General features: G+C 37.7%; 1 protein-coding gene across 1 annotated transcript in view; it reads right to left on the bottom strand.

Moving 5' to 3' along the window:
* The window catches only part of LOC109927309 (ryanodine receptor 1-like), a 380,829-nt gene that overhangs the window by 127,315 nt on the left and 227,212 nt on the right, over positions 1 to 26,302 (bottom strand). The window contains exons 58-67 of the mRNA XM_048618232.1: positions 25,535 to 25,658; positions 20,105 to 20,220; positions 17,111 to 17,178; positions 15,573 to 15,694; positions 11,009 to 11,058; positions 8,683 to 8,743; positions 8,137 to 8,375; positions 5,617 to 5,698; positions 4,014 to 4,144; positions 960 to 1,280 (exon numbers count right to left, since the gene is read on the bottom strand). Coding sequence (XP_048474189.1) covers positions 960 to 1,280; positions 4,014 to 4,144; positions 5,617 to 5,698; positions 8,137 to 8,375; positions 8,683 to 8,743; positions 11,009 to 11,058; positions 15,573 to 15,694; positions 17,111 to 17,178; positions 20,105 to 20,220; positions 25,535 to 25,658 — 1,314 coding nt within the window. The remainder of the gene's footprint in view (positions 1 to 959; positions 1,281 to 4,013; positions 4,145 to 5,616; positions 5,699 to 8,136; positions 8,376 to 8,682; positions 8,744 to 11,008; positions 11,059 to 15,572; positions 15,695 to 17,110; positions 17,179 to 20,104; positions 20,221 to 25,534; positions 25,659 to 26,302) is intronic.

The raw sequence follows: 26,302 nt of genomic DNA, 5'->3' as shown, positions 1-26,302 counted from the left end.
AAATCCATGAAAAGGTACTGAAGATCGATGGGAAAATACCCAAAGGAATTCATACAACAATATCCTGGAAATGGAATGATTGATCTCCAACCACTACAACCTTCTTCCTTTGTGCTAGATATCAGTCTAGCCATGAAGGTTTTTCTCATTTCCAGTGACTTCAATTTTGTTAAGTCTCCTTGCTGCCGCACTTAATCAAATGCTGCCTTGACAATAAGGTCATCTCACCTCGAGTCTAGATTTTTGTCCACACTTGTATCAATTCTTTAACGAAGTCAGGGGCTGAGTGGCTCTGGAGAAACTGAAACTGCGCATCACTGAACGAGTTAATGTAGTGTAAGTTATGTTTGAAAATGCTATTGATGACATTTTCGATCACTTTACTGATGATCAAGAGTGGATGGAGTAGTAATTGACCAGACTGAATCTTCCTGACTGTGAGTAGGACATACTCGGGCAGTTTTGATTTGAATTTATGGAAAATCATTAGAAATTAACTGAACTATGATGGGCTAGTGGTATTATCACAGAACTGTTAATCTAGAAACCCAAGTAATGTTCTAGGGATCCAGGTTCGAATCCCATCACGGCAGATGGCGGAATTTGAATCCACTTAAAAAAAGTCTGGAATTAAAGGTCTGATGATGACCATGAATCCATTGTTGGTTGTCAGGAAAAGCCCATCTGGTTCACTAATGTCCTTTAGGGAAGGAAGCAGCCATCCTTACCTCGTCTAGCCTTCCTGTGACTCCAGACCCACAGCAATATGGTTGACTCCTAACTGCCCTCTAGTCAATTAAGGATGTGTAAAAACATATTGGCCTAGCCAGTGATGCCCGAATTCCATGAATGAATAAAAAAAAATAAATATACACAATTTCTGCAAACTGCAGTAAGTTGAATATATGAATCCTTCTAAATATATAGCATGTTAAACCAATGACTGGGAAAGCATGTACCTGCAAGTCTTTTCATCCAGGATGCTTCATCAATGCCCAAGTTGTTAACTATGATTTTCAGAATATTTCCCAGAAGGGCATTAAGATGCTCAGAGGTCACACTAGTGCAGCATACTGTGTTTTCATCGGTAATATTCTCACATCCACGTTCCCACCACCGTGGCAGGTAGTTACACAGCATAGGAAGTGTAATTTCAATAACATGTGGCATCTCAGTGTAACGAGCACCAGATTCTGCGAGATCATTAATTTCTTTCATGAGATAGTCCAAGTCAGGAATATCGGAACACATTTCATGAACACTGCTTGGCAAACCCAAAACTGTTGTAAGAAATAAAACCAAATTAAAATTATTTCCAACCAGTTCTCTGAACATAACAGTACACATTTGTTCTTTTACAGTGTTTAAATGCAACAACTGTACAGTAACAAGAAACAAATTATCTCTCTTCCAAACGACTGAATACTTCAAGGATAGCTAGCCAAATAGAAGGGTCCAGGTTTATCTGTTCTGGGTTAACTGATGTCACCAGGTAGTGATCAAGGTGCTAGAATGGACACACTTGAGTTAAAGGAAGGGAAAAATCCAAAGTTTGCACTACAATTGTTATCCAGTGATGTTGTGTGTAAATGGAGAACCAAGCTTGGTTGCAAATACCCTGTGAAGTCAATTATTTCTGATATTTCCTATCACACTTCAGCAACAGTCATTTGGGTGAGATAGCGATGGCCACCAAGGAGTCTGTGTCACAGTAATGGTGAAAATTAGTGAAGGGGAAAAGAAAAGATATATCACAGTAAACATCAGAAAGGGAAAGTGATGCATTTTTTCATGAATTCATTAAAATAAGACATTTTTTAAAAGAATTGCGGAAAATGTACTGTAAAGGTTGCATTCTACATTCAGAGTTACCTTACACATTCAGTGAAGTTATGTTTTGTATATTCTGTTGGCTCTAAGCTTTGAAGTTAGATCATCAAATTTTTATCATGGATTTCAAAAGATAGGTAGTTCAGGATGAGGGGGCATCAAAGAAAAGACAATGCACCAGGGAGTGGATGGAAGCTCCTGCTATATTCCATTCTGAAGTATTAATATGGGCAATAAGAAGTCAAGCTCCCTGATTTACCAGTAGTTCTGAGGTGTCTTTGAACCTAACCACTTAGCAACTTCACAGCATTATATAATATCTATAATGGAGAAATAGTCCGCGAAGTTCAAATGATCTGTCACTTTGCTTCATCCAAGTATTATCACGTCCTTATATTCCTTTCCCTTTCATGTACTATCTAGCTTCCTGTTAGATGCACCTATGCCTTTGGTCTCAAATATTCTATGCATAAGCAAGTTCAACATTCTAAGTACATTTTGTATAAAAACAATTCTCATGAATTCCTTACTGGGTTTATTGATTATTGGATGTTAACATTTAGATTTAGACTTGCCAACAAGTAGAAATGCTTTCTATATATCTATCTTTTCAAACCCCTTCCTAATTTTGTAGACTTCTATAAGGTCAGCCCTCAGTCTTCTCCTCTTAGGGAAAGGTACAGGCAGGCTCAGATTGCTGTTATAAGTTATACTCTTGTATTTAATTCTTGCAAGTCTATTTTGCACCTTTTCTGCTCATTGTTCTTGCAATATAGAGATCAAAATCAGGCACAGTATTCTAAATGCAATCTAAAAGTCTTAAACAAGTTTAACATTACTTGTCTCCAATCTTCTTCTTCCATGAATAGACCTATGTTTTACTTGCAATTTTATAGCTATGTTATCCTGCGTTGTTACTTCTAATAATTTGCAAATCAGAATCTCTGGATCACTAGCCTATTTAGACTCCTGTTTTCCTCTTCATTTCTTCTTTAAAAACGTACCATTCACACCTATGTTTACTGGAATTAATTTGCCACTTACTTGCCTATTCTATTAGTTTATTAATATCATTTATTCTGCTGCTTTCTTCCCCAAAAATAATAACCACCTTGAAATTGTAATTCCCCAATCAGGACTGCTTATTTCTCAATAGAAAATGACTTATACTGTAGGTATTGGTAGCTACTGCAATCATACCTCTTAAGAGACAAGATTCTAGAATTTAGGGCAATTTAAACAGTTCAGAAGGAGATATCATTTAATAGGCAATAACTTTGGTCTGTTGTAAAAAATGAACTTCTGTATCAGCTATGTAGCTAATGTAATAAAATAAAGTAAGTAGTTATAATTATACTTCGGATTATAATAGTCCCTGAAAATTCACAACAAAGTTATAATTATGAAGAAAAACAGTATTTTAACTACCTGATCTGATGTTTTGGTTCTGTTTGAACACATCAGTACAAATCTATTAAATTTCCAGGAAATTTTATAACAGAGGACATGAATTAATGAAACACAATCTATACTAATACTTATTTTGAAAGGTATCTATGCAAATTCACAATTAAAGAAAATATGCAAAGGTACTTGATACTTCTGCACGAATCAGTTTTTAGGAACCTCGGGTGAATCTGTTAAATGAATGCTTTTGCATATTCAAAATTCAGGTGGATTTTAGCGTACATACTGATGTAAAATTTGGTATGGTTGGAAAAAATTGACTTCTTTGCAATTCAGGTACCGAAGTGACAATAATAAACATCAAATGACCAGCAGTGGCATTGCTAAATGTGAAGTATAATTCCCTCCATTCCAGTTCAAGGATGTTTTCCTGCCTTAATGTCAGTTGGGCACCCAAGATCACATCATCAACACACCAATCTTCCAAGGACTTTCGAGTGAGATTGCTGAACTGTGCAGAATTAGCAACAGCTTTGTACTGTGAATCCTTGTCCATTGCAAACATTGTTGAGATTGCCTAAATTCTTTCCATGTCGAATGCTTCAAGGCAAAAATATAGGGACGTCCACTCATCAGTTTGAGTCAAGTTTGAAACAAGATCACATACACACTTTATTTGTTTATATTTAATCCTCCATTAACAGCTTTCATCAAACAAATCCAATGAGCTGTAACATTTGCTAAGTACAACTCTGCTTAGTTCCTTGTGTACTTACTGGCTCTCTCCCGTGCTGTCTTAGTATTGTAAACTGAGCATACATTATGATCATTTAGATGATGCTCAAGGAAGGCCACTGGCATAGCAGCTGCAAGTCGGGCAAGGCATTCGCCCAGGGAGGGACGCTGTCTGTGGGGGGAAAAAAAAAGTACAATTTAAATAAAAGTCAAACAAAAACATCTGAAAGTTTTTACTGAATGAAAAATACAGTTTTAAAGGATGTCTTTACACTACAGCCACAAATTGTGACAAAAATAACGAGAGAGAACATCAGACTGCTAAGTAATGTTTTGTTGATAGTGTAACTGCCAGATATGCTGGATACACGATTGCAACACCTCGCAGATATCAAACATCTCAATAATTGCAAACCATCATAATTCAGACTAATCAGTGGGAAAATCCACTTGTTTGGTGGCAATGCACAAGAGGTAATGCACCTGCACAAGAGGTAATGCACCTATAATTTTCTGCTATGTGTAGCCAAAAGATAAGGCTCCCCAAAAAAAAGCATGAATTGTAAAACTGCCCTACATGTATTTGCATCCAAATTAGAAACACAGAAACATGAAGCAGGAGCAGGCCATTTGCACCTTTCAGCCTGGTCTGCCATTCAACATGATCATTGCTGATCCTCTATCTCAATGCCATATTCCTGCTTTCTCTACATACCTCTTGATGCCTTAAAATCTAAAACAAAACCTATCTCTTCCTTAAACATTTTCAGTGACTTGGCCTCTACAGCCTTCCGTGATAGTGAACCTATGGAATTCTCTATCTTTTGAGGAAAGAAATCTTTGGTCAGCTCAGTCCTAAATGGTTTATCCTGTATCCTAAGACTATAATCCCTGATTCTAGACTCCCCAGCCAGGGAAACATCCTCCCAGCATCTGGTATGTCCAGCCCTATAGGAATTTTACATGTTTCAATCAGATCCCTTCAATTCCTTCTTAACTCATGAATACAGTCAAGTCAAACCAATCTCTCCCCAAGGACAGTCCTGCCATCCCCGATATTAACCTAGGGAATCTTCACTATGCTCCCTCTGCGGCAAGTAAATCCTTTCTTTATTGCGGGTATGGTCTCAACAATGCCCCATAAAACTGAAGTAAGATATTTGATTTCAAATCTCCTTGCAATGAGGGTCATTGAACCATTTGCCTTCCTAAATACTTGCTACACCTGGCTGTCTACTGTCTAAAGTTCCAAGAAGAGATCAGGGAAGTTAGACAACTAAATTCCAAATTTTCAATACTGCTAAGGAAACTGCTAAACATTGTTTGGGGCAAATTATACCTGATGGAGAATGGTTAAAAGTTCTTATTGAGGCAAATTAAAATTTAAAAGTCTAAGAATGAGTTAGTGAAACCAAGTTATTTTTCATTCACAAGGAAATAACTTTTGTATGTATAGCCAAAGGAGATCAATAAAGTGGACATCTTACAAATCTACCAGTGTAGTCGGAGGAAAAGGAATTGAGAAACTATAGGAACTAGGCATTGGTTGTTCTCTTAAAAATAGCTAGCTGACTTGACCTAACTGCTCTTCCCTGTTCCTTCCTGATAAAGTAGCAGTCAGATTTGATATATCAATTTGAATACCTTTCCACATATGTGTTCTTTGTGGTTCCAAGAGAATAAATACTAGACAAGATTCGGTAGCAAGAGACTTGAACGTCGTCCACTGAAAAATAAGATAGATTATCGGAAAACATTAGGACAAAACTTTTATTGGGGCATAAGTATAAATAGCTCAAGTATACAATGAGAGATAGTAGGAACTGCAGATGCTGGAAAATCTGAGATAACAAGGTGTACAGCTGGATGAACACAGCAAGCCAAGCAGCATCAGAGGAGCAGGAAGGCTGACGTTTCGGGCCTAGCTAATTGTCTTCAATACTTATTCCACCTGTTGTAAACCACCCCATTAACACTCTGGGGGTTCTTATTCTCTGACACATATGGATTAGGTCAGGAAGGACAATCTGACTAGCTTTCTTTTTAAAAAATCTCTTTCAGAAAAGTAAACAACATTGGTATGCCCCAATTTAAAAATTCATACTTGATATTAATCCAAAAATGACATTAATATATATAAATCTCACTCCTCATCACACCATCCTCTAGTAACTTCTCTCTCCCACTGCTTCATCTCCTTTGAATTGAGCCCCTTCTAACCTTAAATGCATGACCCTAGTATTAGATATTTTAATTCTGGGAATAAAATTCTGACCGTCAACCCTATAATTGGTTGGTATTTGAAATTTGCTACTTGATTGGATGGTGAAGAAAATTCAGTTGTAGCTTTCAAAGACTAATAGATAAATGTTTAGAAAAAATATCTGCAGGGTTACGGAGAAAGCACGTGATTCGGACCAGGTGAGGTGCTCTTTCATGGAGCCATCTTTGACTTATGGGCCGAACAACTTCCTTCTGAAAGGAAACCATTTTGTGTTTCACTCACTTTATGGAGATCAGCAGAATGCCCTTTTGTTAATACCATTCCTTTGCTGCACTGAAAACTGAGGGCACCAATGCTAAAACCTAGCAACTGATGACAGCAGCTAGCAGCACTGTCTAAAATTAATCACAGTTTTAGTTATCATTCATGTTTGTGTTTTCGTTTTAAATCATGCTGCTTTTCAATCACATGGGAAGCGAGAAAGAAAAGGGAAGAATTACTACAAAGTCCAATACTGTCCTCAGCAAACAAACAAGGATCAATAACTACCAGCAGCAGATTCCTAGCCAATTATCTCCTCCATGATCCAGCTCAACACAAATTAATCTTGCAGCCAGTCAGCTAATTTAAGCACAGACTTGGGATTGAATTTGAAATAATCACAGTTTACAGGAACAAGCTTATGGATGTATTTATGGCAATCTCTGTGGTTTTACTGTTTAATTGTTAACATCAGTGCTGTGAATGGAAACCAAATTTAGCTGCATTACACAAAGCAGAAGACATGCAATACTAATTAAGTTGTGATAGCATGGTTAATATTTATTTGACAGAAATCTGTAAATGTGGATTGCTTCTTTGAAAAGTACACGTATACTTGTATTTAAATTTAACTATAAACCACAAGACAAGAACAAACATTTCTGGTTGCAATGCAACTTTTGTCTGTTTTGCAACTATTGACTCAAGTACCAATTTTATACACACAACTAGTGACCTACTGTGACATTAAAGAGGAGGTCAAATCCAGGTGTAGTTTTCCAGGTGAAGCAGGGTTAGAGACTGGAGAGAACTGCTAAGCTTGTCAATGTCATGCAGTCCTCATTTTATAGTCATACATTCTATCCTTCCTTTTACTTTTCCTCTCCAAATTTTGCTCCTTCCTTTTATAACAGAAACTGCCAATGTAAATGTATCATGTCATACGTATCATGATAACTGCTTGCTGGTTTGGTCTTGTTTAAGGAAGCTTTGGAGGCATTTCGGTGCAGGTTTACTAGTTTGATCCCTGGAGTGAGCATGTTGTCTTTTAAGGAAAGATTGGACAGGTTAGGCTTTTTTACCTAGAATTCAGAAGAGTGAGGGGTGACTTGATTAAAATTTAAGATCCTGAATGGTCTTGACAAGATGGATGTGAAAACTATGTTCTCTTTCATGAACGAGTCAAAAGTAGCAAGCACTATCTTGAAATTAGGGGTCAGCCTTTCAGGTCACAGATGATGACATTGTATCAGAAGGTGGTGAAGATGGGGCATTGAAGTTTTTTTAAGATTGAGGTAGATAGATTCCTGTCACGAAGGAGAACCAAATGTTAACAAGGGCAGGTAAGAATTTTGAATTTAAAACACCAACAGATCAGGTATTGGATGATGAAAGAGGCTTGAAGGGCCAAACTTCCGCTTCTAACTGAAATGCTTGTAATGAATTTTCTTGCCATTAATGACTGCTGATAGGAAGGTGTAGTTACAGCATGACAAGTTTAAAAGGTTAGTTTTCCATTATAAATGTGAATACAAGAATTCATTGTTTAAAAATTTGCTGAAAGTATATGCCAACAATACATATTAAACATATTTATAAAGAACCTCATTACTGATTAGTGTGCAAAACACATAGTACGTAGCTACAAGCTGTTTCTTTTGACACTTTTTAATACCTACATATGATATCATCTCCGAACTGATGCTGTGCCAAGTGATCAAACAGTGAGGTTAGTACAGGCAAAAGAGCCACTGTGGTGTAATTGACATTCTGAGCAACTCCTTTCACTTGTGTTCGACTCTGAGAGACTTTGCCAAGCTTCAGATTCTCCACAGTTTTCTCAATATCTTCGGAGGCTCCTTCAAAAAATGACCGCAGACCTGCTTTCACAATTTCAGGACCAGATTTCATTACAGTCCTGTTAACAAGTGGAAATGTACATGTGTCAAAGCTTGAAAATTTATAAGACAAAAATTCTATATAAATGCCTGTTGATGATTGGCTATGCTGAAATAATGCTTTTATCAATGTAATTGAAAGGATGCTAATTCCCAAAGTGGCATATCCCTATCCAGGAATCAATGCCTTTGAAAGTGGGAAGAAAATAAAAATGACAGACTAATAAAGAAACAGAGCTGAGCTGTCAGACCAAATAAAGGGGTTTGTCAAGAATGCCCAAGGCACAATTCAAATCTAGAGTGTCAAGGATTGAAAAATGCACTCACCTGGCATCTAAAGATCTTCCCAAGATATGCAAACAGTTTATAACTGCAGGAGCATCAGTACCTGTTTCAGAAAAGAGAACAGTTGGACAGTTATTTGTGAAGTTGTTCCAGTTTTAGCACTACCTTTTATATCAAAATTGCACATGCAGTGGGAATTTGGAAATTTCAAGCAAATTTTGCTCTCACTAAAAAAAAAGTGTTAAGCAAGGCCCTTCCTGTCTCCTCATAGATGGAAGATGTCTCAAAGCTCTGTATGAAAAGTAAGTTTTCTGATAATATTCACTGTCAACAAACATTACCAAAACCAATAATCGTGTTGTTATTTATTGGAGCTCATTGTGCACGGGTTTACTGTTAAGTTTGCCTATGTTACAATGGTGGCAATACTTCCAGGCCAAATAAATACAATTGATTCTCTTTTCTAAAAAAAAAAGGCACATATGGTACTGCTCTTGAACTTAGTAATGAGAGAGAGAAAAAATTCAATTGAGAATTAAGTACAGTAAGGGAAATTTGTAACTGTAATTACCTTAAAAGTGTTTTTAAAGAAGTTACACGTTTGAAAGGACATTTAAGAGTTTGCATCACTTATAAAGAGATCAATTGTAATATTCTTGGATAATGAGAAGTACTAGTCCATGTGACTCTGTAACTCTTGACCAGGAAGCCATGCCAAACAGGAAAGCAATCAAGAAAGCAGCGTGTGGCAGGCATACAGAAAGGAGAGCTGCAAGTGGAGGAGCTGGAAAATGAAGATGATCAGAGTACACATGCAGACAAAGAAAATCTGACAACAGAAAGAAAAACATAGAAAATCGGTGTGAGGAGAAGAAATAAAAAATTCTCAGGAAGAGGCCAGTTTGTCTGTTGGGCAGAAAAGGAAGAAGATCTTGGAGCTGGTGCATGATGTGGCTAAAAAAGGAAAACCTAGGAAGTTATGCGAATTTTTTGGAGACACTTAAGTGTTTTCCCATAATGGCCATGCAGTGAATTGGGTTGATTGATCAATTCTAAAGCAAATATGGAAAGCTACGCTATCTGGACTGTAAACTGAAGGAGAGAAAATTCATACAAGTGTACCTTGCTGATGACAAACTTACTCTTGAAACTCAGAAATGAAATAGGACTGTTGTCAGATAGGACTGCTGACCTTCCCAACACGAATCGATCAATTATATTGAACTAGTGCTAGATTTCTGAGCAACCGGCCAAAGATATTAACCTCAGTTGTCTTATAAGAATCAAAAAGGCTGTGTTCTTGAGCTAACAAAAGATGATTTTTTTTTCTAATAACCACATTAGAAATATTCATAAATTCCAACAAAACTTAGAAACAGATTTACTGCTAAAATGACCTGCTATGTATATTGTCATAATTAAATAAGGCTCCTTCCTAATCAACATAATGAAATGCAGATTATACTTTCTAGTTGAAATTAGAAGAACAAATTGAGTGCTTTTAAGGATCACCCATTTTTCTTCCAACGAGGTTAAAACGTGTTTGAATATGTAGTCCAGAAGGATACATGGAGCATGAATTGCCTTCCCAGCTTCAAAATTTTTTTTAAAAAAGTTAAGCATACAAATACTTATAAACAGACGCACTCACAGGCAATTTGAAATTATTAATTTACTGAAATTGTTTTGGTTTGTGCATAATAATTTGCTTGGTGTTAGAAATAACATTTTTATTGAAGAACAAAAAATTGTTAAGCTTGCCACATTTCATTTCAAGAGGTTGTGACACTTTAAGCTGCACACAGCACCAAAACAGCCAAGTGACACACTACAGTACTTGCATGTGCATACTCTAGTATAAGCACACAGATAAACAAATATACTAAAGGTAGGATATTTGTACAAATTAATTCTATCTAGTCACCTGAAACAGCACAAGAAACAAAAAGATATGGCACAAGAAACTGTGATGAAGTCCACCACCTTCTTTTGGAGAGCTTTTGAATGAAACAAAAGCTGTTTTTTATGTTGATCTTTAAATTTGATAAAATTGGGTCAAAAAGTTTGCTCTTGGGCTACCTTTATAATTTCGCGGCTTAAAAGTTGAAAGTTGGCCTCCCAGAAGCTGAATTAAAAGACCAACATAAGATCAGCTAAAACTGAATGAATAAAGGTGAAGGACAACTACAGTACTTATTCTACATATTGGATTTCAAATGGTTATTTCAGCAAAAAATGTGTTTTGTTGGAGGAAAGTTTTATATAGGAAGGAAACAAATCCAAGCTACAGACAGAACAAGAGCGTGACTTGACAGTACAAGCTTCAGAAAGTGACAAACACTATGCTCCAACACTCCATGCTGCTTACCAAAGAGGGAGACTCTATGTCTGATCAAGGCTGCGAGTTTGCAGAAGATACTGAAGTAAAGAAACAGGGAAACAATCAGGAAGAACAGGAATGAGAAGGTATGAGAACTGGCAGCAGTAATTATTGAGAGAGGAAGTAACAATGAGAGAAGCCTGAAGCAGATTAGGCTGGGTTGGTCCAAAATGTGCACCGTATGTATAGCTAGTAGAAAGGTGCTTTTTCCTTCATTTGTAAGTTTCAAAATCACTAGTAAGTGGGCAAAATTGTTTCTTTAACACCAAAACTATGTTATTTATCAGTCCAGGTCATGCTAGAAATCACTCAGCCTTTACACAAATGTTTCATATTATTTAGCATTGACAATTTTTAGGGTTTGAATTTTTTGCTTCTTGTCCTCTTGCATTACTTTAGAACACAATAACTTACATTGACAGCTCTCCCAGCAATCTCATCAAATGGGGCAGTAGGCTTCTGGGGCCGAATGCCTACTCCTGCTCCTAATTCTTCTGTTCTTTTTCATTTGTACTGAAAGCCCTGATGGCACCAAGAAAATGCTGGCTCAAGTGGCAAAATTCACAAACATTAAATTGAAATCTTTGATGACCAACTTTAAAGAAAGATATTAAGGGATTTTGAAATTGAAATGCAAAGCTTCAAATGGGCCAAATTTTCATGAGCCAGGAAGAATCTGATGACCTTTGGAGATTGTGGTTGGGTCCTAGATCCTGGGATTTTCAACACCCCAATTTTGTTTTAAATCAGCACAAGATAATGGCAAAGGTAACGCAATTTTTACGACGTTAGGCCAACCTTTTAAGGAGTCATGATTCATGGTCCTTCTGAGGTATTGGGATGAGGAAACCATTTCAAAAGCAAATTAAAAAGATTTTGCCTATATCAACCTAAGCCCATTTTTTAAAATTCATTAATGGGATGAGGGCATCGCTGGCTAGGCAGCAATTATTGCCCATCCCTAATTGTTCAGAGGGCAGTTAAGAGTCAACCACATTGCTGAGGACCTGAAGTTACATGTAGGCCAGACCAGGTAAGGATGGCAGTTTCCTTCCCTAAAGGACATTAGTGAACCAGATGGGTTTTTCTGACAATCGACAGCAGATTCATGGTCATCATTAGATTCTTAATTCCAGATATTTTTTATTGAATTCAAATTTCACCATCTGCCATGGTGGGATTCAAACCCAGGTGCCCAGAATGTATCTGGATCTGTGGATTAACAGTCTAGCGATAATACCACTAGGCCATCGTCTCTCCATTTATACCTAATATATGCCCTGTACAAAATCAACAAACTCTAGAGTAACAATGACATCTATGAAAAAGCTAAAAAGTCACACATCCAGAATGTTCTTTTGAAAATTGCTTTTACTACAGCTCTATAAATGTATCAATCAGATGTTATAAGTATCAACGGCTGAACTGCAAGCATTTGAGCCCTCTTTACCTTGTAGAAGTTAACTGATCAAAGGAAAAATAAATCTTAAAGAAATGGCTGTCCATCAAACAATGCTTTTGTTTAGGTGGAGCTAAACAAAACATCTACTCCGTCATTCATTTCCACATGGTGGGTTATAGCTCTTGCAACAGTCAAACTGAGGTTTTTAAGAACTTAGTACTGACGAAACGGCTTGGCTAATTTTGGGTTTCCTACTCTTGGGGGAATACATCAAGGATAAGGGACAAGTGAAAACCCTAATGAAACTGTACTCTTTGGAGACATGTACCTCATTTTGTCCAACATTGGTGAGCATGAAGGCAGCACAATTTAGTCTGGTGAAGTAGTTTAACATTGTAAGGGTGAGAACAGATTGAACTGGAATAGATATGAGACTGGAAAAAAGAATAGCTCTGAACTGCAAGAATTTTATGGTTTTAAAGTAAAAAGAAGGAAATTCTTTGGCAGGTCAATAAGTTAGTAACTTGCTTTCTCTGATCTTTGAATTTGAAACGGTCAAGAACAAACTTATTTAACTGTTGACTTGAGCATTTTATGCAAAAGTCTCTCTCTTATGTTTCAGCATCTAACTTTTGTTTCCTTTTACATGTCTATAGTTTGTATTCTTCTGATTTCTAAGTGATTATATCCTTCAATTTTGTACTTCCTATATTACCTGTCATGCTCTTAAACTGAATTACAGATTTTGTGTGGAATTCAATTGGGCTCAAAAGATGACTACCATTACTTTGAAAATCTTTTGACTGCAGAAATACACCGTGAGAAAGTTGAATGGAATATGATCCAGAATCAGTTCTCTCCTTCCCAAGATACCAATACAAGAAGCTGGAGCAGGAACAGGCCAAATGGTCCCTCGTGCTTGCTGATCAGATTGTGATCTGAACTGCATCCACCTGTCTGGTCTTCATAACGCTTGACACTCTTGTTGATCACTGTTCTCTGGTCCACATCTTGGTCTTAAATGAGAGAATCCTGATTTATGAACAGTGTTTTCTAATTCTAGACTCCTCCACAAGAGAGGACAACCTCTCAGCATCCAGCTTGTCAGATCCCTCAGGATCTTCTGTATTTGAAAAAAAATCACATTCTTCTCAACTCCAAAGGGTTTATACTCAACCTCTCAATCTTTTTTCACAAACTAAGTTCTACATCTCAAGAATCAGATGAGCAAACCTTTTCTGAATTTTCTCTGAACTACAGCTCAGAACTTATGCTAAAGCCTTGGCATATACCCACTAAACTTAAATTCCAGCAGAAACCCATACTCCATGTTAGGCCAACCATCTTAACACTTGTTACTTCTCCAGACTAAGAGGAAGGACTTTGCTTCATTGAGCATCAGGTCTGCCTGGTTTCTTCATTGATTAACTTGGAGTCCTCAAGCAAGCTGTGGATGAAGCACTTTTATTGTGTAAATTACTGTAATATTGATGGAATGGGATTCAAAGATTTAGGATGATAGTGGCAGGAAAGGTGAGGAGGGATGGAATGGGGGTTGGGTGAAAGATCTAATTTCTGCGCTATTTGTGAGGAAATTACAAACATGTTCCTGATTTCACTTTTAACTGTTCCCTCTTGGAAGGCTAACCAAAGGTAAATCCAAATTGCAGTATAGAGAGCTACAGATAAAGCAGAAGTGAAGCAACTCGGAAAATATGACAGGATTACTGGCACTCTACAGTGTCTCAGACACTGCACATACCATAAGATGTAATCTATAGTTTGGATTTGTTGGAATGTTTGAAATGACAGCTACCGAGAACTTGGTTTTCCAAGTACATCATTAAAAGCTGAATGATTTTGAATTTAGTTATTTATCTACAGAAGTCCTGTGTATATAAATTTGTCATGAATAGAGTCAAATGGCAACACACCCCTCTAATTCTGAGGAACATCATGTTAATAAAAGGTCACATAGAAATCTTTCATTAAGTGGAGAATAATGGATAGCTGGGAATTATTACCAGGCGGCAATCTGAGCAACATGTCCAAATGATGTCATACCATGAAAGTACCCTCCACCACTGATAATCACATTCTGAATCTCTTGAAATTACCACCTCAAAAAGTTTGAAGTGAATGGATTCTTTTTTGTCCTGAGTAATGGGGTAGGAGGAAATGATGGTGGATAACATATGTTCCAAATATTTCATATGAATGATACAATCCTCGCCAGAAGACTAATGACCAACATGTAACCAATACTCATTTATAAAGGCAACATATGTAGCTTAAGATTCACTAAAAAGCTATTGAAGCTATTAATCTTGTCCTCATCAGGATGGAATTGCAAGAATACCAAGTCTCAAACAGGATTAAAAGAGGGTGCTGGTTCAATGACAAGTAGACCGTGATTCGTGAAGGTTTTGCTGAGGAGAATATAGCTTACTATCTAAAATTGTGAAAGTATAGGGTTTATCATACGGGTCAAATTAACTACTAAATAATTTACTTTTTTTAAATCAGCCACAATGATTTTATTTTAAGCTGCATCTATTTTGTAACCACAGAAGCAATGTAAAGTGGGTTAAATGAAGAACCAGCATTAAACTTGGTTTGAATTTGGAGTCTAGTATAACTTGATACTTGAATACTCTATTTGGAAATCTGGCAGCATTGCAATTAAAACATTTCTTCTGCTCCCAATTTTTCAAATGCTGGGCTGCTAAACTCTGGAAACAACATGACAAACATCTGGGGAGATTCTGAAGAAGAATCATTCTGGACTTGAAACATTAACTCTGTCTCTCCACCAGATCTACTCAATTTCTCCAGAATTTTATGCTTTTATCTGGGGAGACTGAAAGTATTGAAAGTATTTGCCAGTTTAAAAGATACACATTTGTGAAAGCAAACATTACCAGTGACCGATTCTGTTTGCTAATGCTGCGTCATGGTTGAAATGCAATGCAGCATTCAGAGGAATTAACGATATTATTGAGTCATTTTGATAAATGAAGGAGACTGTAAAGAAAAGGCATTCAGAAATGAAGTTTAATAAACAATAAGCCACCATATTCATGGTTTATCTAGTTGACTTAAAAAAAATCATACTCTTGTCTAATATATATTATAACCCAGAGCACATACCTGGCTATCATTTCCTTCTCTTTGTTTGAGGAATGTCCTCCACTGCCCAAGAGTTGAGCTGGAGTAGAAAGGAAGTATAAGCAATGATTCTTGAAGTACTGATTTATCAAAGGGAGTAAAATCTGAGGAACAAAAGTGAACGCATTAGAGATTCAAGAGTTTTGCCATATAACAAGTCTGGACAAAAATATTTTGCAAACAATAACAGTGTTAATCATTAAATTCTAAGTTACATCTATTGGTATTGGTCTAAAGTTTCCACCTTGGATGGAATCAGCTATCTGGCTACAAAATTACATCAGACTTCATAAGTACTTCTTCTTGCTCATAGCTATTTTTCTCCTGCTTTTGATCTGCCACTATTCTAACCATGCATATGGCAATGTGCACAGCAAACTCTGAAGAAAGGACATAACAGTTGGGTGGTATCCAGCGTCTCATTTCTCTGTCTGAAACTAAGTTTGCAGAATCCTTCATCGTAGGGAATAGATTTATCAAATAGCTTCATCTCAATTTGATATGTCAGACATGAACATGAAAACCTACGGCATTTTAGGTCAGCAGCATGCAGTCTTTACGACAGGTCAGACAAGGTCAGGGAACATGGAGGCTAGAGTGTTAAAACATCAACTGGAACTGTATTATGATCCCAGCTGATGGTACTACTGGACAAGTCAGATCCCAGTTTCTGTCCAATGAACTGTAAAGTCTTCTTACATGACTACTGAAATTTGTCAACTTTTGAAGCCTGCAGGCTTCTAACCAAACATTCTTGTCTGACAGTTTCACAAACTAAGCTTTTCTACCAGATGACTGTGTTTTCCCCCCTCTGTCTTATACTTTTGTAGGGAGAGAAATCTAAATTTGCTGCTGACCCAGTCAGGTAGCTTCTGAACTATCCTATAAACCCTCAATCCCTAGCTTTTCTAAACCAAAAATCAATTCTTCATTACACTGGATCAGGTCACTTTTCTTGCAAGACTGTGCATCCCAGCTATTCTTCATAAAAAAACCCCAGCAAAATAATGCATTTTGTTAGATGCTTTCTTCCTAATTCTCAAGAATATTTCAAGAATTCTTTCTCAAGAATAGGGGGAGAATTAACACTTATGCTGTATGAGACTGGTTGGCAAGTGGAATCTAATTGGTAGAGGTGTTGCCATCGAGAATGCAGCAGTTAATAATGATTGACAGTTAACTGCCAGTGATAATACCACTAGCGCAACAATCTCCCCCATAAAGTAATTATAGTTATTAAAGGTTATGTCATAACTTTGAGGTCTACGCACACTCCGAAATTTGTGGGTAAATCCCAATTAAGGGGAATGATTGCATAGGATCAACCTGATCTGGTGTGACTGCTTTGAATACTAGAAACGGTTTGTCTTGTCCAACTGTATAACAATTGCTAATTAAATATCTTTTTATTCCATAACATAATCCAGTTTATTTCTTATTACACAAATACAATGTATTCCTGAATTCTGCTCTATTGTCACTGGAATTATTCCTTAGCTGAGCAAAGCTCATATTTTTACCTTTGCAAAGAACTTGATTTCCTGCTCATGGGGTGATTTCTCAACTCTTCCACTGCTTACAACAGCCTCTGCATTGTTGAACAAAGAGATAACATTGGAGGGAAGTACTTTTGACAATTATCACCCAAAAAATGCATTCAGTGCTCAAATATCATTTGCTCCAACTTATTTCAAGTTGAGCAGTAGATATGATGGCATTTTATGTTGTCATTATTTTTGAACGATGTCATCATCTGCATGATACTGAAGACTGAATTCAAGTCACTAACCAAGTGCCATCAAGCTTTTATATCTGGTTTTCATAAAACCATTTGTAACAATCTTTTCTCATGTGATATATAAATACATATACAAGGGCTACACCATATAGACCGGCCATTCACTCTAATCAATCTTTGCCAGTGTTTACCCTCTATACATAGAAACAGAGAAAATAGAAGCAGTAGGCCATTTGGCCCTTTGCATCTGCTCCGCTATTCAATATGATCATGGATGATCATCCAACTCAATAGCCTGTTCTTGTTTTTCCAGGATATTTTTTGCCCCAACAGCTATATCCAACTCTTTCTTGAAATCATTCAATGTTTCCGACTGGTCTACTTTCGGTGGTAGTGAATTCCATAAGTTCACCACTCTCTGGGTGAAGGAACTTCTTCTCATCTCAGTCCTAAATGGTTTACCTCTTATTCACAGACTTTGACTCTGGTTCTGGATTCTCCCATAATCAGGAAAATTCTTTCTACATCTACCCTGTCTAGTTCTGTTAGAATTTTAAAGGTTTCTAGGAGATTCGCCCCTCCTTCTTCTGAACCCTAGCAAATATAATCCAAACTAATTTAACCTCTCCTCATATATCAGTACGGCAATCTCAGGAATCACTTTGGTATACCTTTGCGGCACTACCTCTATAACAAGAGCATCCTTCCTCAGACGAAGGATCCAAAACTGCATACAATATTCCAGGTGTGGTCTCACTAAGGCTGTGCATAGTTACAAAGCAACATCCCTGCTCCTGCACTGAAATCCTCTCAATAGAAGGCCAATATACCATTTGCCTTCTTTACCACCTGCTGCATCTGCATGTTCACCTCCAGTGACTAATATACAAGGATAGTCTGGTCTTGTTGCACATGCCCCTCTTTCAATTTATAACCATTCAGGTAATAATCTGCCTCCTTGTTTTTTGCAACCAATGTGGACAACCTCACATTTATTCACATTACACTGTACCTGCAATGCTTATGCCCACTGAGTCCACTTGTCCAAATCACACTGAAGCATCATTCTCACAACTCACCCTCCCATCCAGCTTTGTATCATACAAGCAAACATTCCCAACTGTTTCCTGTCCCCTATCCCTTCATCGCTTTTTCCATCATCCAACAATCTTATTGAATTTCTAACTTTAAAATACCTTTGCCATTAATCAATTGCTCTACAACTGTATTCCATGACCTCTACTCTCTGCTCAAAGAGGGTTTGCTCTTGTACTCTTGATTTCCTTATCAACAATAAATTGAATAAAAGTGGTTCTTAAATGGAACCTAAACAATATCATGGCTACTTCCAAAAACTCTGGAGTCTTTATTGTATTCTTTACTCTCTTCTAATCAATTTTAAAGCAACTTGTTTCTCCCCCAATCCAATGCCCCTTAATCTTCACTGGTAATATCCTGTATAGTGCCTTACTGTATAATTTTTAAAGTTCCTGTAGACTATGGTTGCTGCATTTCCTCCATTTATCACCTGTCACCTTCTACAAAAAAAAATTCCAGGTGATTTTATCAAGTATCACTGCACAGTTTAAAATTGTGTGGTCACTACTTTCTCTTCAGTTAAAATGTGACCATTTTATCATTAATTAAGAAGTTTAAGCATTTCCTTACCACCATTGTCAAGCTATCTAGACTGTAAACAACCAGCTTTGCTCCATTTCTTTTATTTAAAAAATGGATACTAGTCAATCTACAGCCTCTCTGACACACATCCTTATTAATGACGTGTAAAATACAGGGCCTTAGCATTTTGTTCTCACTTTTCTGAGGATTCTATGTGCATCCCTTTGTCCTACCAGTGTCACGTGCAGTAATTAAGAGATGAACTATTTCACTTGAATCTCAGACTCGATCATTCTTGAATAATTGAGTGATTCTAATTAACTATGCCAATTTCCTATTGTACCCTATATCTTTATAGTCTATTTCCTCCTCATATTGCTAATGACCATTTACCAGTAGTTTTAGGTTCTTGTATTCCCAGTCGTGGTTCCCTTAATTTTTCCTCCCTTTAAGTTGTGTGAAGTTTCTGATTCATGCTGGCTGCATTTCTTCAAGCAGCAAATTATTAGTCCTTGCTATGCAAATATCTTGCATCCTCAGTACTATACCCCGAGGGGGTATTCTATTTGCCTTCATCTAAAATATTACTAAAGCAAATCCATGATTATCTCCAACACTTAAGGTAACAACTCCGTACAACAGAATAGTTACAAATATCTGAAACAAAACTTCAATATGTGTTCCTAGATTTATGTCTACTTCAAATAATCTATCCAACCAGATATCATTTTCAACCATCTATCCTGCATAACACAAATCTCAATCATATGTACTCCATATCAAAAAAAATCCAACTCAACCACATGAGCTTTTATTTCTCTAATGAAAAATGACTCCAAATCTCTGACTTTTTAAAAATTTGTTCATTGGATATGGGTGTTACAAGCTCTGCCAGCATTTACTACACATCCGTAATTGCCCAGAGGACACTTAAGGGGACTCACTGCTCAGGGCCTGGAGTCACATGTAGGCCCGACTACAGAGGGACGGCAGGTTTTGTTCTCTAGGGAATTAGTGAATCAGGCGGGTTTTATGACAATCAACAGTTGCCATTAGGCAAGCTTTCCCCCTATGATTTCTGAGTACATTTGTATTAACGTTAATATATTTTTAACACATTAAATCACGAATATCAACTCAGTTACTTCAGTTATACCTATATGTGCAACAAACTCTTGAGCTATGTCCAACCATTGCAGCAATTTCTTCAGAAAACCATAGGCGAATCTCTTCTCAATTGAGGATGTGTCCAGTTCCATGTCCTTCAAACCTCTATAAAAGAGTTTAAAAATCATGTTACTTTGGATACATTAAAAACATCAACAGTTCACACAATTAAATTACTTCAAAATTATGGATTTCTTTGCATCAAAAGTGAGACTATTTAATCATCTGCCTCTCCCTCCTTCTTGCTCCAACAGGAGACCTACTTCTTCAGCTCTTGGATCAGAATATTCTGCAGCTGTCCCTCATACATTTTACATGCATATTGTAGTCTACAGCAACGGATAATGATAGAAGAGATTCCAATTGCTTTTATCACATAGCTAATCAGGAACAGCTCCTGTTTCTATCACCTGTGTGTAGTGGAAGGATTTGCAGGTTGCTACTCAAAATGTTTGGCTGTGTTACAAATGTACCTTCCTTTGCTATCCAGCCTGAACCTGGAGTGAGACTTGAACCCAGAAGTTCTGGCTCAGAGTCAGGAATGCTACCTGCTGCACCACAACACCTTCTGACAGTCAATACTTCCTTCAAAACAAAATCATAAAACTACTCCACTACCTATTCTTGACCTTCCTTTTCTCCCTATATCCTTGAATAAATCATAACAATCCAATTTGCCAGTCACCTCTGTCTGTTTAAAACATATCCCATCTCCCACATCACCAAAAATGCCCTTAGCAACTTGAACATTATTCATTCTTATCCTTCCCAATCTCTATATTATCTTTAACACAATCAATCATTCCAAATTCCTCCACTGACCGACATAGACGGATTTCCTTCCTAGCTGTTTTTTACCTAGCCATCTTTTCTCCTGAGATGAATTATCCAGCCAGTGCAATGATATCATTTTCGCCAGGCATTATCCATGAGCTGCCTCCTTTATTTCATCTATTTGCTGTGTCCAATGGACTATCTCCCATGTATGTGGCAATGGCTGTTTTCTACTACTAGCTTAACTTATATTTTTAATACAAATTTTTCATATGATACGTTCACTTCTAGAAGGTCTGCATTTATTGCCTGTGCCTAATAGTCCTTGACAAGATGGCTGCGAACCACTTTCAACAAATGGAGTGTCAAGGAATGTCAACACCTATTAAGAAGTAGTAAAATGTGTATTTAAAAGAATGAGTGGTTTCCACAATCTATTGCAATTTAGAACTTTAAGCAACAGAACAATATACACATTTTTTCTGTGTTTGGGTACTTATATATACTCAATGAGTCGGCATTGTAGGTGAAAGGGAAACAGTGATGGGTCGAAGTAGATGGAAGATTGATATTGGAGTAAGGGGTGGCCATGGAGTTTGGAACAGGGCATTAGGTTGCATGGGTTAGCTTAAGTGCAGTGTGGAGTGTCTGTGGAGGTGAGAGGGCGTGAAACAGGGGATTGTGAAGGGTGAGGGCTGGAGGAATGTTATGTATTTCTCAATTTTTGAAGAAGTAAAATGGCTTGGACCTGGTCCCACATGAAGGAAATTAATTCGGAGTGGCAATGTTGTCAAGAAGCTGTCAAAAAAATGTGGACTTATAAAGGCTATATTCAAAGTGTTCACGTTAATCCATTGCAGGGGTGCCCATGGACAGATACTTCCAACTGCTTACTGATTATAAATATTTGCTTACATAAGGGATTAAGCACTTAAGTATAATTTTTTGATGTATGCTGTGCCATTTATATATAAATTTATTGTTGGGCAGCATTTTTGGCATACAGGAAGAAATACCCATTATTTGAAGAAAAATGTTTTAGTCTATTTCACTTTGGGGCAGCTCTGTAGGGGTCTTTGCTGAAACTGGATGTATAATGCTGCTCCTGAGAAAAGGAGAAGATAGTTTAGAATTGTTAAAAATAGGTCAACTCCATGTAGTGAGTTTAGTTTAAAAGTTCCAGACCAGAAGTGCTTGGTTAAAACCCTGAAAAGGCTAGGTAAAGCCGAGAGATTTTAAGTTCAGTTATGTGACTAATCAAGAAAGAGTCTACCAGATTCTTATAACTGGGAGCTGAAGTCACAGCTAAGTCAAACCTTAAGTGGGATAGAAATGGGATGCTAATAGAATTGTATTTTTACCATGTGTTTCAATACCTTTACAGTTAGGTTTATTCTATCTTAATTTCTTTTATGCAATAAACTTCAGTAAGAGACCACCTCATTAAAATCACAAAAAAAAAGACAAAATATGATCTAATAAGTCCAATTTCAGTCTGGGATCTGAGGTGTCCAATAATAATATCAGCTGGAATCATCATACAAGAAATTGAATACTTCGGTAAAATATTTGTTTTCATAAAGGATTGGTTGAAGTAATTTCTGTGTTTTTTTGTGTATTTTGTTATTTTGTATCAGTGTTTATTTTGTTCAATACTGACTTCAGTAATAGACTGATAATTTAATTTTCTGCCATGATGCCTCCTAAATTATACCCGCACTGGATTATAGGTGAGACTGCATAGAGAGGAAGAGGCACAGAGTTACAGTGAGTTGGCAAAGGGCCTTAAGGGACATGTTAATGATTCAGGATATATGAAATATATGAGAAGGTATGGGTAGACTGGCACAGGGCTATCAGTGGTCTTGGAGGATGGGTACAAGGGTATAGACTGTATTGATGGGCATGGAGAATGAAGTGTGGGAACAGGACTTTGAAATTAAACTTTGAACAGTGCCAAAAGCTCCAGGCAGGTTTTCTGCCCAGGCCACCTTGGTAAGTTAGGCAGCCTCTTAGGTTCTTCCTGGGTTGTCCAGCCAATTCTCAATTCTACCACCTCCCATACTACCCCCAAATCTTGAATAATCAGACATTTTCAAAGATCGGGGTTTCAAAGCCGGAATATATTATGACCTATCTGGATTTGTTATGACATATATTCCTGGCCAGCTCTTCCAGAGGTGGGACTTAAACATAGACTTTCTGGTCCAGAAATGGACACTACCACCACACTACGAGACCCTTGTATTTTTTAATCAACTTTTTGAAACAGGTTACACCACGTGTGTGGCAGGTTAAACTTGAACCTTCTGGTTCAGAGGTAGAAACACCATCATAATGCCACTAAACCATCTTTTACATTGAATAAATTTAAAAAGTGACAGCTGCTTAAAGGGACACCTTACTCCTGTGTATTCTTTCAGCTTTCATAAGCCAAAACACAGACATGCTCTCAAGTAACAGATGTAAGAGGGTCTGAAATAAAAAAGTAACATTTCGGGCCAACCATACATTCATTTTTTAAAAAAAAAATCAGCTTGTTTGAATGTATTATGGCCATCACAACCCAAGGTAGGGCTTGAACAAAGATCTTCTGGTCCAGTTGCTGAAAGACAATCACTATACCATACCACATGACCCCCTTAATTAACTCTTTAGGAACACGGTTAAAACCAGGACTGCAGGCAAACAAAGCGGCAGGAAGGTAATCATTTAATGAACGCTCTCCACCTGCATATCTGTAACCGTAATTTATTCAAGGATCATTTCTGAAGAGCTGGTAGGCAGTAAGACATCAAGTCATGGATAAGCTAAAACCATCACCAGTCCACTCTGTATTTGAAGGAGAATTCTAACTAGGTTATCGGATTCTGAGACCAATGGTTTGTACAGAGATGCTGAGGTCAGCAAAAGCTTCTTCAGTACATGCCATGTCAACTCTTATAGATGTCTGCAACTTCAAACTGTAGACAATACTAAAAATGTGCAGGAGCAGCCAGAAGAAAGCAACCAGCAGGCATCCTTTCAAATAATGCAACTGGGGATCCTACTGTTGATGAGTGAAGTTAAAGACATTGATTGGAGTGTTGAGCTCAAAAAGACATAAGTGGCATTAATGCAGTGTGACAATTGTTGCTATCTAGTCGGCTCTGACAGGGATGCTGGAGGATGAATGGAGAAGGAAACAGGTGATGACTGTATATTAATTAAAGACTTGACTGGTTGTATATGTGCGCATAATGGGAATCATAATAAGAAATGGGAACCTAACTCAGTAGGTTGGATTTCTATGGTATAAGGGTTGGAATGAACTCTCACTAGAAACGTATGGATTCTGTGTCATAACCTTTAACCTCAGGTATCCATCAATGTATACCCTGAATGTCCTTCTAGCTGACATTCATTGTGCACTAATATCTGCATCAATAAGGAATTCAGCACAATAAGCCATGTGTGCATATGCACTGTAACTATTTGAAGGTCTAAGGGCACTCGTGGTGGTCAAAAACAGATATTACCAAGTCTGATTATTCACCTAGTGGGGGTATTCTTCCTGTCAGCTTCAGGACCACACTACCAGGCTCAAATAGGGCTTGAAAGCCCAGAAATAGTGACCTGATTTATCCCAAATTGACCTGGAATATTAGCCACCCAACAATTCTACCTGCCTGTCCCCCCCCAACCATACATACACATACACTCTCTGCTCCCAGGTGGAACTGACAAGGCTGCTGCCTATTCCTTAACATCTCGAGGGTGGCACAGTGGCTCAGTGGTTAGCACTGTTGCCTCACAGCGCCAGGGACATGGGTTCGACTCCACCCTCAGGCAACTGTCTGTGTGGAGTTTGCACGTTCTCCCCGTGTCTGCATGGGTTTCCTCTGGGTGCTCCGGTTTCCTCCAATAGTCCAAAGATGTGCAGGCGAGGTGGATTGGCCATTCTAAATTGTCTGCAGTGTTCAGGAATGTGTAAATTAGGTGGGTTATAGGGGGATGGGTCTCTCTGACGGTCAGTGTGGACCTGTTGGGCTGAAAGGCCTGTTTCCACACTGTAGGGGTTCTATGATCTAGTAACCTAGAGGCTTGAAAATTCCAGTTAACCCTTGAGAATAAGGAATAAGGCAGTCCTGCCACAATCCCATCATGTCTGGGAGAAAATAGCTCTGGGGAGTGATGGAGCCAGAGAACCAGCACAACAGCTGGCAGAATGATGTTCTATTATTACCTGCTTTCATTCCAGGCCTAGTTGTTCGTCACTGCCATAATTTCACTAGGTGTACTAAGGACTGATTCATTAGCCTGGAACCCAAGTAGCTCAATTGGTAGAGCATCAAATTTGTTATATATTTGAAAGTGATGAATTTAGAAGGCTATGGAAATAGGACTAGAAAATGGGACTTGCTGGGTAGCTCTTTTGGATGCCGCTACAGACGCAAAGAGCTGAATGGCATCCTTCTATTTTGCAAAATTCTTTGATTAGTCACAGAAATTTTATTGGAGCTTCTTTATGAATTAAAAGGTGTAATGAGATCAATTTCATTTGCATGGCTGAGTTTTGGAAAATCATCTGACTGCAAATTAATTGATACATTTATGTTGCCTCATTCAAGCCCAGGCACTCAATATGTTTTGCGAAACAACTTACCTTGTTACAGCATAGCCTTGCATTTGCAAAAATTTGAGCAATTCGTAAGCTTTCTCCCTGTCTCGAGCTTTCTCTTTAGCAGTTAGTGTGTCATATGGAACCAAAAGTGGATGGGTTCCACCACCTTATTAAAAACAAAGGAAGAAAATTAGAGTTGAAAAATAGATGCATTAGAATTTAGGATTGCAAGCTGAACAGAATGGAGCAAAGGTAAAGAACTCGAGAAAAAGTTAGAAAATCATTATAAATGAATGAATTATAGGAATGACAATTTACAGTGCTAAAAGGAAGCACCATATGCATGATGACTGGCACATAAAAATGGAAGGAATCGGGAATGCATTTCTAATGGTAACAATGTAGCATGAAAACAAACATATAACACCATCCTGTAGAATCTGGATGATGAAAATATTTTTTCTGCGCTGCCTTATCAGGTGAAACAATCTGACTATACTGATCAGTTAATTGGAGGTACAATGAGGGAATGAGCTGTATAAATTTTTTTTCTAGTTATTTGTGGGATGTGGGCATTACTGGCTGGCCAGCATTTCTTGCCCATCCCTAGATGCCCTTGAGAAGGTGGCGGTGAGCTGCTTTCTTGAACCACTGCAGTCCTCCTGCTGTCGGTTGTCCCACAATGCTGTATCAGGCAGCAGGCAAAACACAATTTTCATTATTAGCTGCATCTGATACTTAATTCAATGCAATGGAACTGCAGACCATCAGGTGCTGCCTATAGTGGGTAGCTGATTGAATATGGCACAT

Source organism: Rhincodon typus, chromosome 39, assembly GCF_021869965.1.
Source record: "Rhincodon typus isolate 14 chromosome 39, sRhiTyp1.1, whole genome shotgun sequence".
NCBI classification, from domain to species: Eukaryota; Metazoa; Chordata; class Chondrichthyes; order Orectolobiformes; family Rhincodontidae; genus Rhincodon; species Rhincodon typus.
Note: the sequence above shows the minus strand (reverse complement) of the source record. Positions and strands in the feature narration are given on the sequence as shown.